The sequence below is a fragment of the Geotrypetes seraphini genome, chromosome 9, assembly GCF_902459505.1.
Source record: "Geotrypetes seraphini chromosome 9, aGeoSer1.1, whole genome shotgun sequence".
Lineage (NCBI taxonomy): Eukaryota > Metazoa > Chordata > Amphibia > Gymnophiona > Dermophiidae > Geotrypetes > Geotrypetes seraphini.
Window position 1 is genome coordinate 165,264,958 of NC_047092.1, and position 15,558 is coordinate 165,280,515.

At 41.7% G+C, this 15,558-nt stretch overlaps 1 protein-coding gene across 2 annotated transcripts in view; it reads left to right on the forward strand.

Annotated features, from left to right (window-relative positions):
- The window catches only part of NMD3 (NMD3 ribosome export adaptor), a 61,140-nt gene extending 45,902 nt beyond the window's left edge, over window positions 1–15,238 (forward strand). For both annotated transcript variants that reach the window (XM_033959723.1, XM_033959724.1), the window contains exons 12-16: window positions 6,839–6,951; window positions 8,281–8,353; window positions 8,558–8,664; window positions 11,317–11,387; window positions 15,051–15,238. In XM_033959723.1, the coding sequence (XP_033815614.1) occupies window positions 6,839–6,951; window positions 8,281–8,353; window positions 8,558–8,664; window positions 11,317–11,387; window positions 15,051–15,184 (498 nt within the window). In that variant the 3' untranslated portion in view covers window positions 15,185–15,238. The remainder of the gene's footprint in view (window positions 1–6,838; window positions 6,952–8,280; window positions 8,354–8,557; window positions 8,665–11,316; window positions 11,388–15,050) is intronic.
- Window positions 15,239–15,558: the final 320 nt, after the last annotated feature.

Consider the following 15,558-nt stretch of genomic DNA (forward strand, 5'->3'; position numbering starts at 1 on the left):
ACGCTGGTGAAATGCATGCTTGTGGTAATTGGGACATGCCTGGTGCCAAAACACTACAGTAGACTCTGTTAACTGGCACCCATGGGGGATTGATAGATGCCGGATAAATTTAGTTTCTGGTTGCTTGAGAGTTACTATTTAATATAGGCCTAACTAATATACCCCATACTATGCCATACCATAAACTGTTCCAGACAAACTACCGGACATGTGGTAGGCAAGCCGTGGGCCTACTTAGGTGTGGTGTGCCAAGTTTACACTTAAATTTCCGCCAGAAATCGATTTTATTTAAAATATTATAGTAGTTCTTTTTTTTTTTTCTTCTGGTTGCTTGAGTTCTGGTTAACAGAGTCTACTGTACTGAATAACCCTCAGATGATATTTTGCAGTAAGCTCAAGAGGACTAGTGGTGTTGACCATCTCTCTCTTTTTTTAAAAATTTGTGCCTCATTTTCCTTTGCCTGTAAAATTATGCATTTAAGTTGAAGAGCGAGGAAGAAATTTTACATATTGCAGTGAGGGTGGTGGACGATTTCTTCCAGAGTGGTCAGTTGTGTTCTTACTGCTTCCTTCATTTAATTCCCCCCCCTTCTCTGCGGAGAGAACAATGGCTTCAACTTCACACACACGTGCACACAAGAGAGCAACATTTTTCACTTTTTTTGCACGGTCCTCCCCCTTTGCACCTGCTATTCACAAATTGGTACTTTGATGGATAAGTTATGTTCAGTGAGTGAATTTCACTGATGAGCATATAACTTTTTTCACCTCTATCATCCCACCTCAAGTCATGGCCTGCTTTTCCAGTTTCCAAATGCTGTGAGTTTTACAAATTAAGCATTTATGCAATCGGTGCCAGCATTAGATAAACATCTTACTATGAAAACCCAGATAGATGCTGTTGTACATAAAAATTATTTTACTTTATGGAGACTACGAACAATTTTCAGCCTTTAAATTATTGGTCCAGTCATTACTGTTGAGTCTCCTTGACGATTGCAATATTGCTTATTTATCAATTACTAAGAAATAATTATTGAGATTATCATTGATAAAGAACACAGCAGTTAGATTGATTTACGGATTGAAGAAATACAATCATGTTACGTTACTTTATTGCGAATTGCATTGGTTGCTTGTGGAAGCTCAGGTATTGTTCAAATTGGGCTGTTTTTGTTACAAGGTTTTATATGGTGCAGCCCCTACTTATCTGGCTAATACATTTTCCATAGCTACGCACAAATGCAGTAGAAAAACTCAGGCTTTGTTCAGTTTCCCTTTGGTAATAGGTTGTAAAAGCAAGAAATTCCTAAATCACTTTTTAGCATCTCAGGCAGCTTCTCATGAAAAAGAATTTCGATCATTGTTGCTCACAGCTGTTTATTAGACATTTTAGAAAACAGCTAAAAACCTATCTTTTCTCCAAATACCTGACTAGCTGACTCATTCAAATATACGATTATGTTTAATGTTTATAATCTTTTGTAAACCGCATAGAGCTTTTTGGTAATGCGGTCTATAAGTATAATGTTATGCTATGCTATACGCTTTTTAACACACGTGGTTCAACACTACTGACATCTCCAGACCTGCCAGTAATTTTGAAGCATTAAAGTTTGGTGCATCACCTAGCAATGTCTGGGCATCGCCTGAAGTGCTCATTTTTAATATTAATGAGCTCGTATTTCATTTTCATACTATTCTCGGAGGCTGCTAAAAGGTGTAGAGCCATTTTGTACATGGGAAGCTAAAATGCTTGTACGCTAAAAATGTTAGAACTGGTTTAGTGATGAACGTTAAAGGCACGGTAAGTTTTGAGCCTCGGGGCCTTAGTTCGTTCTCGGCAGAGATAGTGCAACTGTCACCTGGCCGACTTCTTCTGCATCAAACCCGTACAACTCTGGCTTCCCAGCTGCGACTGGCAGTCTTAAAGCTTGAGCCGTCTGATTCAGGAACTTTGGGTTGTTCCTGTAGTTTCAGGTTTCACAAGACTTGAAAGCGCGAGAGGTTCCAAACTTCCTGCACTCAGCAGGGTTGTGTTACCCAGAGGCAACTTTTGCCTTGACACCCCCATCTTGAGGCCTATACTGGCTCAACCCCATCTGTGTTGGCTCCCTTCCTACCAGCTCCCCACTTCCCGCCAGCCCACCTGCATCAGCTCTCATTACTGTATCCTTTGAAACAGTGCTGAAAATGTTTTACTTTGCTATTCCTGCTGCAGTCGTCGCTGCAGGTTTAAACATGAGAATGGGAAAATATCGATGGCAATTCATGAGGGAGAGCACGTTGGCGCTCTTGATCTTTGGTGGCCTGAGCCAGTATGCTCACCTGGCTCATGCCTTAAGATGGCCCTGGCTTCTTTAATTTACGAAACATAGAAATAGACGGCAGATAAGGGCCACGGCCCATCCAGTCTGCCCACCCTAATGACCCTCCCCTACCTTTGCCTTGTGAATAGATCCCATGTGTCGAGCCCATATGGCCTTAAAATCAGGCACGCTGCTGGCCTCAATCACCTCCAGTGGAAGACTATTCCAGCGATCAACCACTCTTTCAGTGAAAAATAATTTCCTGGTGTCACCTCGTAGTTTCCCGCCCATGATTTTCCATGGATGCCCTCTTGTTGCCGCGGGTCCCTTGAAAAAGAAGATATTCTCCTCCGCCTCGATGCGGCCCGTGAGATACTTGAACGTCTCGATCATGTCCCCTCTCTCTCTGCGCTCCTCGAGCGAGCATAGCTGTAATTTGTCTAACCATTCTTCGTACGGGAGATCCTTGAGTCCTGAGACTATCCGGGTGGCCATTCTCTGAACCGACTCCAGTCTCAGCACATCCTTGCGATAATGCGGACTCCAGAATTGCACACAGTATTCCAGGTGGGGCCTCACCATGGATCTATACAATGGCATAATGACTTCCGTCTTACGGCTGATGAAACCCCTGCGTATGCAACCTATGATCTGTCTTGCCTTGGATGAAGCCTGCTCCACCTGACTGGCAGCCTTCATGTCCTCACTAATGCTGAGGAAGATTAGACATCTTTTTTATCACTGTCATTTTTCCATCTTAGTCCAGTTAATTATATTATCTTGCCTTGATTATTGCAATGCTTTCTACCTCGGCATTACAAAAATCTGTCTTCATAGATTGCAACTAATTCAGAATACTGCTGCGAAATTGATCTTTGGGAAATGTAAATTTGACCATGTGACTCTTGCTTCAAAGTCTTCATTGGCTTCCGGTTTATTTTAGAATTCAATTTAAATGTGCTTGTGTTTCTTTCAAAATCCTATATGGTATCTTTACTCCTCTTATTCCTATATCTTGGTATGTTTACAGAGGCATTCAACAATTTAAACTCTCCCTTCCTGCTACAAAAGAGATTAAAGGAGTCAAATTCTTTAGTCAATCTTTGGTTTTTAAATTCTCTCAACTTTGGAATGATCTCCCTTTTATTTTAAGGTGTTCTGGTTCGCTTCAATTTTTCCGTTAATCTTTAAAAACCACTCTATTTGCTAAACACTTTGAAAATTAACTTTTTGAAACTTCGCCATTATTTTTTTATAGTTCCTACCCATCTATTGTAACTCCTCTCTATTTTTATTTAACTGCTGTAAACCGAGTCGAGCTTCCTTGGAATGATGACTCAGTATATAAAGTTAAGCTTTAGATTAGATTAGAAGTTTTTGCACTTGGTGTAGTAGCCCTTTATTTGGCATTGTTACTCAGAAGCAACGTGTGTCTTCTTATGGGAGATCTGCATCCCCAAATGCCCATTACTTGGCACTGTTGCCCTCGTTCAAAATCCAAGTTGCGTAAAGCAGCCATTTCACCATCTGCCAGTTAAAGGGCAGCCTTGTTGGAATGTCTATAGTGAGAAGATTAAGCTGACAGAAACACACTGCCAGCTGCTATTTATTCAGTATAAGTTACTTTTGATTGTTTGTCCACTAAGATTTGCACAGTACATTCTAGAGGACCGGAGCTCATCGTAGCTGTGGAAGTTGGCAGGGTGTCTGTGCTGGGGCAGAGATCTGCTCTGGTTGCCAAAAGCTTTGTGATGCTTCAAAATTGCCGCAGGTCCCTGGCCTGAGCTCTTGCACGTGACTGGGCACGCGCCATGCAAGAGCAGTGTGTTTTGTCGTTGGCAAGGTGTAATTTAACACAGTTCGGTAGAGCCGCTGTGTTTCATTTCTGCATATTATTACTTTTGAAATAGATTCATTTGACTCATATACCTAGTATAATATATCTCATACTTGTTCTTCTCGGATAACCTTGAAAAAGACGCTCGTTGGGAGTAAGGCGGAGTATTATTGTGCTGTCCTGAACGGTTCTCATTGACACCTCTGGGAGTTGAGAGCATGTCATTCATCAAATACGATAAACATCACCACGCCCTGTTCTCTTAAAATAAGAGGTTCTGCTTTTAATGTGGATTCTCTTCTCCGAGGCACTGTTTTCAGCTACCTTGTTTATGTAGCTCTTCCAGTAGAAAAATGCAGTACAAATTTTAAATTTGATTTTAGCTGTAAAAAATGGAGGACTAGGAATCCCATGAATGGGGGCGCAAAGTGGACTGTCCCAACCTACGTAGTCCATTGTAGGGAATTACACGGGGACAATTTTTTCCCTGTCCCTGCAGGAACTCAAATTTCCCCATCCCGTCCAGTCCTTGCGGGTTACGTCGCTGTCCCTGTCCCCGCCCCATTCCTGTAAGCTCTAACTTAACAGCACAAGCCACAGATACTTAAAGTGTTTGAGGCTTGTGCAGAGGAGGACAGAGCTTGCAGGGATGGGACAGGGGAAAAAACTCATGGGGATGGGAAAATGAGTTCCCGCAGGGACAGCGAAAAATTTGTCCCCATATCATTCTCTAGTCCGTTTTGCAGAACCTTGTGTGCAAGTGGTTGGCAGCTGAGAGCTATTTGCAAGCCTGTTTAGTTATTTAATTGTGATGTAATTTTTTAAAAAAGGATTGTATGAAGCAGTACTTTAAATGTTTCAAATAAGGGCAATTCTATAACTAGACACCCGCATGTATGTGGCCCTGGTGTATGTAAGTTTACAGAATGTTAGCACTAATGCATGTAAATATACACTTAACCCATGAAAGTGCTAGTAAGACATCCAAGTGCTATTCTGTAATAGTGTGCCTTTGTGACTGCAAGGGGGTGTGCACGTGGACGGAGCATGGGTGGCAGTGGGCAGGACTTCCATTCACACACACAATGTACAGAATACTGCAAGATACAAGCATTTAGGCTGCATTTAGGTTTATGACTGGCATAACTGCAGGCTTCGTAAATTGTAATATGCAGTGATACTGGATTATGCTGGTGAGGAGTGGCCTAGTGGTAAAGCTAAGGTTATGGGATTAAATCCCAGCGCTGCTTCTTATGACCTTGGGCAAGTCACTTAATCCTCCATTGCTCCAAGTGCAAAATAAGTACCTGTATACAGTACTCCCCCGATATTCGCGGGGGTTCCGTTCCAGGAACCCCTGCGAATCTTGAAAAACCACGAATACGGTTTTCAGTGGGGGAGACAGGAGAGAGCATCCGGAGCACCAGCGAGTGAAGGAAATCGCTCGTGGTATGCTCAGACCGCCTCTTCCTGCACTAAAGTCGGGCCTCAACAATCAGGAGCTGTATGTCAAAGCAGCTCCTGATTGGTGAGGCCCGACTTTAGTGGAGGAAGAGGCGGTTGGAGCATACTTCGAGTAATTTCCTTAACTTGCCAGCGCTCCGGATGCTCTCCTGGCTCGCTGGCTGCCCTCTCCTGCCTGGTCATTCACGGTCGGAAAATACCGTGAATGACTGGGACTACGAATCGCTGATCGCGAATGACCGGGGGAGGACTGTATATGTAAACCACTTTGAATGTGTAACCACAAAAAGGTGGTAAAAGTGCTTTCCTGCAAATTTGTGGTCAGTGGTTCGCAGTCCTGGTCATTTGCGGTTATTTTCCGACCACGAATGACCGGGCAGGAGAGGGCAGCCGGAGTGCCGGCGAGTGAAGGAAATCACTCGCTGTATGCTCCAACCGCCTCTTCCTGTACTAAAGTCAGGCCTTACCAATCAGGAGCTGCGTGTCAAAGCAGCTCCTGATTGGTGAGGCCAACTTTAGTACAGGAAGAGGCGGTCAGAGCATACAGCGAGTGATTTCCTTCACTCGCCGGCTCTCCAGCTGCCCTCTCCTGTCTCGCCTGCCTAAAAACCGTATTCGCGGGTTTTTTAAATTTGCGAGGGTTCCTGTAACGTAACCCTCGCAAATTTTGGGGGAGTACTGTTTACAATTTCCATTCCCTTTCTCTGTTCTGTAACAGAATCTGGGCACCCATGTCTTTTATTTATTTAATTCAATTTTCTATTCCGTTTTCCTAGGGGAGCTCAGAACAGTTTATATGAATTTATTCAGGTACTGAAGCATTAAGTGATTTGCCCAGGGTCACAAGGAACAGCATGAGTTTGAACCCACAACTTCAGGGTGCTGAGGCTGTAACTTTTAACCACAGCTTCACACTCTCCCCTACTTCAAGGCATCCAATTATAGAATTGCCCACTTTTTATCACATTATTGGGCAAAATCTGAAAATATGCACATATTTCCTTTGAGTTTCCAAGAACTTGAAGGAGGTGAATGAAATACTCCTTTCTGTTGTCTGCTAATGACATACAAGGTCTGAGAACATGGTACGTGTAGGAAAAGCTGTTTTTCTAGCACCTTCACACACATCTGTAATGCAACTACTGAAAGCATTATTATGTACCCCTAAGTACCCCTGACACTAGTTAACAATTGATTTCACAAAGGTGTTTTCTTCTCTAAAATGTAGCATACTCTTGCTGAGGTGTGGGTGCAGAAGACATCTGAGATGAATACGGACCAGCAGTATCACTGTCGCACACACCTGGGACACCTTCTGAATCCTGGAGATTTGGTCTTGGGGTCTGTAAAATTTCCATCAGATTTTGTCGGTAGTAGCCTATATTTGGGCAGTTAGTAAGATGACAGAGACTTCCCAGTAGCATTAGTTAGTTGTTTCTGTATTTGGGGTTAAATTTATAAAGTCATTTTAGCACACGTGGTAATACACACATGGCATAAAAGTACAAATTATGGCATGAATTTGTTTAACTTTTACTGGAGTCGGGCAGAGTTAGGAAATGCATATTTTTTTATTTGCAGGCTTCTATGTTAAGACATTTCCATCTTTTGTCAAGCAGGTTGTAATATCTAAGCCCCCAATGAATGCTAAGTCCCTGCAAGATTATGCTAGTATTTTATAAAGACTGAAAAGGTCTCCTAGCTTTATTTAACCTCAGCTCTGTATTACAAGCAGTCCCCAAATTACAGACACCTGACTTAAGTATGACTCGTACTTAGGAATGTTAAGTGGTGTATCAAGCCTAAATAAACTTGAAACTTCTTCAATAACAAAGGTTCCCAACCCAGATAGAGACCTTCAAGATCATGAGGGGCATGGAGAGGGTGGATAGGGACAGATTCTTCAGACTGAAGGGGACAACAAGTACGAGGGGGCATTCGGAGAAACTGAAGGGAGATAGGTTCAAAACAAATGCAAGGAAGTTTTTTTTTTCACCCAAAGGGTCGTGGACACTTGGAATGCGCTACCGGAGGAAGTGATCAGGCAGAGTACGGTACAGGGATTCAAACAGGGATTGGACGGATTCCTGAGGGATAAAAGGATCGTGGGATACTGAGGGAGGAGCTGGGATGTAACACAAGTATAGAAAGCTAACCAGGTAATAAGTATAGAAACCAAACCAGGTCGTGCATGTGCAAGACCGGAGGGTTAGGACTTTGATGGGAAGATAGGACTTCAATGAGAAACCAAGGTGGCAAGGGAGCCCCTTCTGGTGATTCAGACAGGTCGTGACCTGTTTGGGCTGCCGCGGGAGCGGACTGCCGGGCAGGATGGACCTATGGTCTGACCCGGCGGAGGCACTGCTTATGTTCTTATGTTCAGTCCTTGGAACACACCAAGATATTCATAATGAATATTTTCAAATTACATTTGCATGCACTGTCTCCACTGTTTGTAAATCATTCGTATGCATATTCAAAGTGAGTATCTGAAAACCTGGCTGACTGTGTCCCAAGGACTGACTTAAGAACACCTGTTCTTATAAGATCCAGGCCCATCTTGACATAGATTAGGATCACCTACCTTGACATGCACTAGTTTATCATAACTTTATTTGCTGAAAAAAACCATGAAAAGTCTTTAAGCTGTGTTGTGTCTTTAAAATTTAGGTTTGATTTGGCCAATTGCAATCTGAATGATGAGTTTGTGAACAAAATGAAGCCTCATCTCCTTCCTGATGTGGTAAGTGTGACTCTTTTAGAAGAAAGCGTTGGGGATAACAAGCTTGCTTTCTTCACCTCCTCCTCTCTGATGAGCAGTAAGCAGAATGTCACTGTATTTGAACATTTCCATATGTGGTTGGAAGAAACCAGACAGTGGCTTGTGAAAGTGACCCAAAAGGAAGAAAATAGATGATTAAATGTCTGGGTATTTTTTTACATGTAGGTGTTGATTAAAAAGAGCTACGATCGCTCCAAACGACAGCGGCGCAGGAATTGGAAACTTAAGGAGCTTGGCAGGGATAAAGAAGATATGGATACGGATGATGAAAGGTACAAATGAAATATCATATCCCAAAAATACAGTTACATTTAGTTATTCCAGAATGTTTACATATTATTATTTGTCTCTCTTCAAATTCTTTTCCCGAAACGTTTTCTTCTCATAATATTCCCACCACGTGCGTTCGGTCTCCTTTTTTCCCCACAACCTCTTCAGCAATTGTGTGTGATCTCTTGATTTTTACTTGTGTAATTTTAAGGATGGACACGAGCGCTTTTATTAATTTTGCTAAACGCAAATTTGACCACGTCTCCCCACTACTTACCAATCTTCACTGGCTCCCTGTACTTTCAAATGCTCCTGCCTGGCTTTCAAGATCATTCACGGCATCCTTCCGCCCCTAATCCCTCTATCCTTCCTCACCCTGACGCCTGCTACCACCAGATCAGCCCACAGACACAAACTATCCTTCCCCTCTCTACACGGCATCCTCCACGCAGGTAAACTGGGAAGATCCTTCCCTCCTCTCCAAAATCACGGGCCTTTGGAATGATCTCACTATCCCGCTGCGGAACCTGGGCTCCCTCCAACTATTTCGAAAACAACTGAAAACCTGGCTTTTCTCTAACATATAACTTCTCTACTCCTGATTACATCCCCTCTTTTATATGCTTTTGTAAATCCTTCTCCTTTCTCTTCCCTATTTTTAAGCTTTGTAAACCGTGTCGAGCTCCACTTCCGTGGAGATGATGCGGTATATAAACTTAAGGCTTAGTTTAGTTTAGTTAGTTGGCAACACCTAGGGTGATTGTGGCTAATTGGGGAAAATTATAAAGGTGCCAATGGAGGAGATAAGGTTAAAAGAAGACGATCTTCTAAATATGGCTACCATAGAAAAACAGTAGAGGCGGTCCAGACAAACTGCAGCACAAGGGATTTATTTAAAAAAGACCCAACAAAGATATGCATTTTCCTGCCAAGCTGTTGATTTTTACTGTGCATGTTATAATCTTCACTATGTGGTTGATTCAGTATTTTTGATGCAACTTGTTCTTGATTCTGCACTTCATCTGTATGAATATTGTATGCATCTATACATTTTTACAGAGAATTGTTGACTCCCGAGGCAGGCGCTTCTGCGCCAAAACCCAGATCTGTGTCTGGCCTTTTGTTAAATAAAACCCTTGTACTGGAATTTGTCTACTCACATCCGCCATCCAAATCACACAATCCTTCCACAACTCAAGGTCAATCCAGTGATGGAAACTACGCCATGTTCAAAGGAAGGCTCTCTTTGAGACCACCTTCGAGTTTCAGGGGCCCAGAATCTGGAACAACCTCCCGGGCAGCCTTTGACAAACACCCATATACTTCCAATTCAGGAAAGCACTGAAAACTCACCTTTTTTTCTCAGTGCGTTGACCCTTTCCCATGCGTCTCCTGCATGATATCAGCCATGAAATTTCTTAGAATTGCTACAGAGATATTACAAATATTGTGTAAGCCACAATGATTCCTAACTGACGTTTGCGGGATACAAGAGTTGATATAGTATGATACGCTTCTGTTTTTCTGTGTTAAATAAGGTTAGACAACTTATGAGTATGAATAAATTAGCTGTCAGAATAGAGGGGAAGGAACTAGTCTGGGATAAACTATGGGAATTTTGTGTGATCATCTCTAGGAAAACGTGACTAAAATTTCTGATCCAAAATGTTCAGAGTGGTTAATTTTTACTTTATGGGTCTAACTCAAAACTGAGTTAGAATTCTCACACTTAATTTATCTAATCTAGCTTTCTGTGTAATAATAAAAACACCAAGTTCATTTTTAAGTACTTTTGGAGAAGCTATTTCTGGTGACTTTGGCCCTGTTTTCCTAGAGACAGTCACGTATAGGGGATATAATGAAAAGGATCATTTTACAGCAGGGGAAAATGATGAAAAGTACAGGTATGTTTGGGGGGAGGGAATTTTAGGAACCCTTAGCCCCTTATATATTTATTCATGAGAAGCACCCACAGAAGTGTTGATTCTGGCTGCACAGCGAAAGCTCTACGAGCATGCTTCATTGCTTTTAAATTTGCAATTGAGAGTCCAGGACTGGGTTTCCGTGTGAATTGTACCTGTAACCCTCTTTGGTATTCTTACATTTATTTTTCAATTTTGGATTTTATTTATTATTTTTGACTTGTAGCTCACACCTTGTCAATAGTAGCTCAGGGCATTTCCCTGGAGGGGGGGAGGGTGGCAATAATTTCATAGCCGAGGCAGTGGAAAGTTCTAAGTACGTTTCCCAAGATTGGAAGGAGTAGCAGTGGGATTTGAGCCTGATTACTAAAGTCATGGATTTGATTTACTACCTTTCTGTGATGTAGTCAAAGCTCTTTACATATATTATATGCAAGCACTTTATCCCTAATGGGCTTACAATCTTGCTTTGTTAGTCAAATTTTCCAACTCTGAGCCCAAGGTGAATTACATTCAAGTACATCAGTTATTTCCAGGCCCGAATGGATTGTACCTAAGGCAGTAGAGTGGTGTTTCCCAAATTGTTTACAGGACGCTGCTGTGAACTTGCTGGGGTGCCATGGAGTAAGATGCAGACTTGCTGCCACTCCAGTTACAAGAAGTTGTGTGTTCATGGCAGTCGGACAGAGAAAGTAAACTTTTATAATCATGTTTATGGATACTCTGTTATAGGCAGTACCAGGATTTCCTCGAGGATCTTGAAGAGGATGAGGCAATTAGAAAGAATGTCAATATTTACAAAGGTAAGTAGTTTTAAAGCCATTACATCTTGAAGTATCTTCTTAGGCAAATACCTGGGGTTATTATACATTGCTATTTTTTGAATATTACTTGACAGATGGCCAATCGGTAACACCTGTGACCGGCCCTAGCTTGTTGAACATTTCTAGTCTATATTTCCTCCCTTTACCACAGGGAAGCAAGAAGCTGATGTTCATATAAGAAGTCGGGTCCTGTTTTGTGTTCAAGTAGCCAGCTGTACAATAATTTATATATTAAAAAATCCATAAGTTATTCTGTTAAGCAAATATTCAACATCAGCTGTGCACCTGTTTTATCAAGGGGGAGGCCTGTTGAAGTCTGAGGTGTAATAGTATCTGTAACTTTGCTTTTGATATCTAGACCAGTGTTTCTCAGCTCGGTCCTGGAATACCCCCTTACCAGTCAGGTTTTCAAGATATCCACAATGAATATGCATGAGAGAAATTTGCACATCATGGAGGCAGTGTATGCAAATCCAAGTTTATGCAATTTCATTGTGGATATCCTGAAAACCTGACTGGCAAGGGGACACTCCAGGAGCGAGTTAAGAAACACTGCTCTAAACCAGGAGTCTCAAAGTCCCTCCTTGAGGGCCGCAATCTAGTCGTATTTTCAGGATTTCCCCAATGAATATGCATGAGATCTATGCGCATGCACTGCTTTCAATGCATATTCATTGGGGAAATCCTGAAAACCCGACTGGATTGCAGCCATCAAGGAGGGACTTTGAGACCCCTGCTCTAGACCTTCTAGAAATTTGAGATCTCAATCCGCAATGAAGTGATCAATTGATGCATTAGGTCAGGGGTGTCCAATGTCGGTCCTCGAGGGCCGCAATCCAGTCGGGTTTTCAGGATTTCCCCAATGAATATGCATGAGATCTATTAGCATACAATGAAAGCAGTGCATGCAAATAGACCTCATGTATATTCATTGGGGAAATCCTGAAAATCTGACTGGACTGCGGCCCTCGAGGACCGACATTGGACACCCCTGCATTAGGTGAAACGCGTTATAGAAGAGCACAGGCGACGGCTATTTTGGTCATTGGTCCACATTTGTGGAACGCTTTGCCAGGATGCTTAAGATTATGCAAAGGGAAAATATTATTTAAGAAGCAATTGAAAACCTTTTTATGTGCTAAAGCTTTTTGTTAGCTTAGGGCTCCTTTTACAAAGATGCGCTAGTGTTTTTAGCGCACGCACGGGATTAGCGTGCATTAGCCGAAAAAAATACCACCTGCTTAAAAGGAGGCGGTAGCGGCTAGCGCGTGTGGCATTTTAGCGCGCTAAAACCACTTAGCAGCGCACCTTTGTAAAAGGAGCCCTTAGTGTAATACTGTATTTTATGGCTCACAGAGGAGGAGCTTTTTTGAGTGTTGTTCTAGTTTTAGGGACTATAATGTGGAAGCATTATGCTAGTTTTAGCTATAGGATGCCTATATTATGATATGTTTGAGTATGTCCTGAATATGTATATTTTCTACTGTAACCTGCTTAGGTGTTAAGCGGGGAAGAAATTTTTAAAATAAATAAATACAACAGAAACATGATGGTACTGTAGGGGCCCACAAGAATTCCATATAAGTCTCCTAAGCCCCAACAATCATTACATCTCTCACAATACCCAAGACATCATTCACACACATCTGAGCTCAGGAATCAACCCAATATCTTTTTCTCCCAATATTCTTTTCCAGAAGCAAAAACACACGTTCCATACCCACAGAAAAAGGGAATATCGTATATGAAAAATACACGAGTGAGCCAGATTGTATAAGGCCAATATTTGTGTTACAACTGCAGTATAACCACACATTACAGAAAAAGAGGGTGAAAGACACTTGTACTAGTACAGTAAAAAGTAAGGATTTAATTCCTCTAGCATTCCAAAAGTTTTTCTAGCTATTATTCCTAATTCACAGTATACTATAGCACACACTAGCAAAGAGAGATAAGAACCTGAATAATCTGATACATAGCAGAAGGCAGGAAAACGACAAAATACAGGCCAAAAATTACATGGGCTTATACAATGGAAGACCGAAGCAAAAAGCTCTTCTGACCTTAGAGATGGAACTTTACTGTACTAAAGTCAGGCCTCGTCAATCAGGAGCTGCTTTGACACGCAGTTCCTGATTGGTGAGGCCCGACTTTAGTACAGGAAGAGGTGGTCGGAGCATACCGCGAGTGATTTACTTCACTCCCTGGTACTCCGGCTGCCCTCTCCTGCCTCCCCAGCTGCCCTCTCCTGCTTTCCCTTCGCGGTCGGAAAATACCGTGAATGACTGGGACCATGAATTTGTGGGGGAGCACTGTACATACTTAGGGAGTTCCATTGATATGGCAGACCCCAATGGAAGTCCAGCATATACACAGAAAGATGGAGATTTCAATCAGGATGGCAGGGGCTCCTGCTGACACTGACCAACCTCCTCCTCCCCCCCCCCCAAAAAAAAAAAAGAGAAATAGCACACCTTTTATATCCTTTTGTCTCCATTGGTTATAATGGAAAACGCCAATCAACCCTTGGTGATCTTTAGGGTCGAGGCAATAACATTTTCCCAATCTTTGCAGTGACAGTATTCCCATATGAATCATAACTATACTTTTGCAAAAATAATGAACTGAAGATAACACTTTCTTGTTATAATGAAATCATACCCAAGTGTTTGTAATTCTTGCCCAGAAATAATTGGACTTGGTGATAGATGAGGCAAAACCAGATGTTCAAGATGGGGGCAAAAAGCCCCAAACTATTCATCATTTTTGTCAGACTAGGCCATATGCCCAAAAACCCTGCTCAGCACAGTTATACCTTCTATGAGGGGACAAAGCAATTTAATTAAATAACCTTGGGCCTACCCTCCATGACCCACCTGATCAAAGAGAATGACCTATCCTAAAAGAACATGATGATTGAAAAAAAATAGAACAAAAGTTAGATTAACAGTCATAAGAAAAATATAAAACAGTTTTATATGACTTGCCACTTACAAAAGAACAGTTCAAGGAGAATGAGGCTTGTGAGCCTTGTCTAATTGGCAAATATTCTTATGCATAATTTCTGTGAATATTTCCATTCATCTCCCTTGGGATTAACCCTTTGCCTCTCTGTTTGCTCACTGGTGTTTCAGTTAGCCAGGCCTAGTGCATGTGCCCAAAAATGAAAAAATTAAGGCTGTCTATACTGTTTAACTCCATCTTCTACATGTGCTTACAGTATAAATATATATGTTGATTTTTAAGTAATCTATAGAATATTTAATATACAGATGTGATTATGTTTTATTTTTTTGACCTGACAGTTATTCTGTTGCTCCTTTTGGGCTTGCCTCTTGATCAGAACCAGAGATTAAATGTGACATCGCGTACCTTTTGCTCATAACTCTATCCTGGAATTTATTTATTTTTTGCCTTATCTTTAGTTCCCTTTACATCTTTTTATATTAGTCCAATTCTTTGCCCTAGATTTGGCAGCTAGGTGAAATAAAAATGAGATTTTCATGCTGAAAATGCTTGGGTAAAAACGTAACCAGTGGGAGCAATTGAATTTAATACCTGTAGACAAAGGAGCTACCGGTGGATGGTGTAACTGTTGCAGGAAAAATGTCCCGTTCCTAAGCAGATTTTCTTAATGTTTAGATGCTAACTTCCCAGTGGAGAGTGACACAGATGATGACGGCGCACCTCGAGTCAGCCTGGCAGAGATGCTGGAAGATCTGCATATCTCCCATGATGCCACTGGTGGCGAAGGAGCGGAAATGTTGACCGAATGAAATGCTCTGTAAAATATTATAAATAAATACTTAGTATGAGGTTAAAAAAAAAAATATTGTCTATTAGACTGTGAATTAATTTGTCTGTCTTACTGAGCAATTTCTTTAACTCCCACTTGGAGCCAATGATTTCCTGATATGAATCAAAAATTATATATTAAAGGGCACTTTGCCTGAAATTGGATAACTATTAACCTTTTGGGGGTGTTCTAAGCATCTGCCTGTGCAATTAGTGCAGAGACTATGCGTGTTTTGGGGTTTTTTTTTCTGTCGCACACCTAACGTGTAGTAATGCTGATTCACTTAATACCATCTGTTAAAGCTTGGCAAGTTATTTTGTGTTAACTGGGTGGGCAGTCTCTAAGCCAATCCAG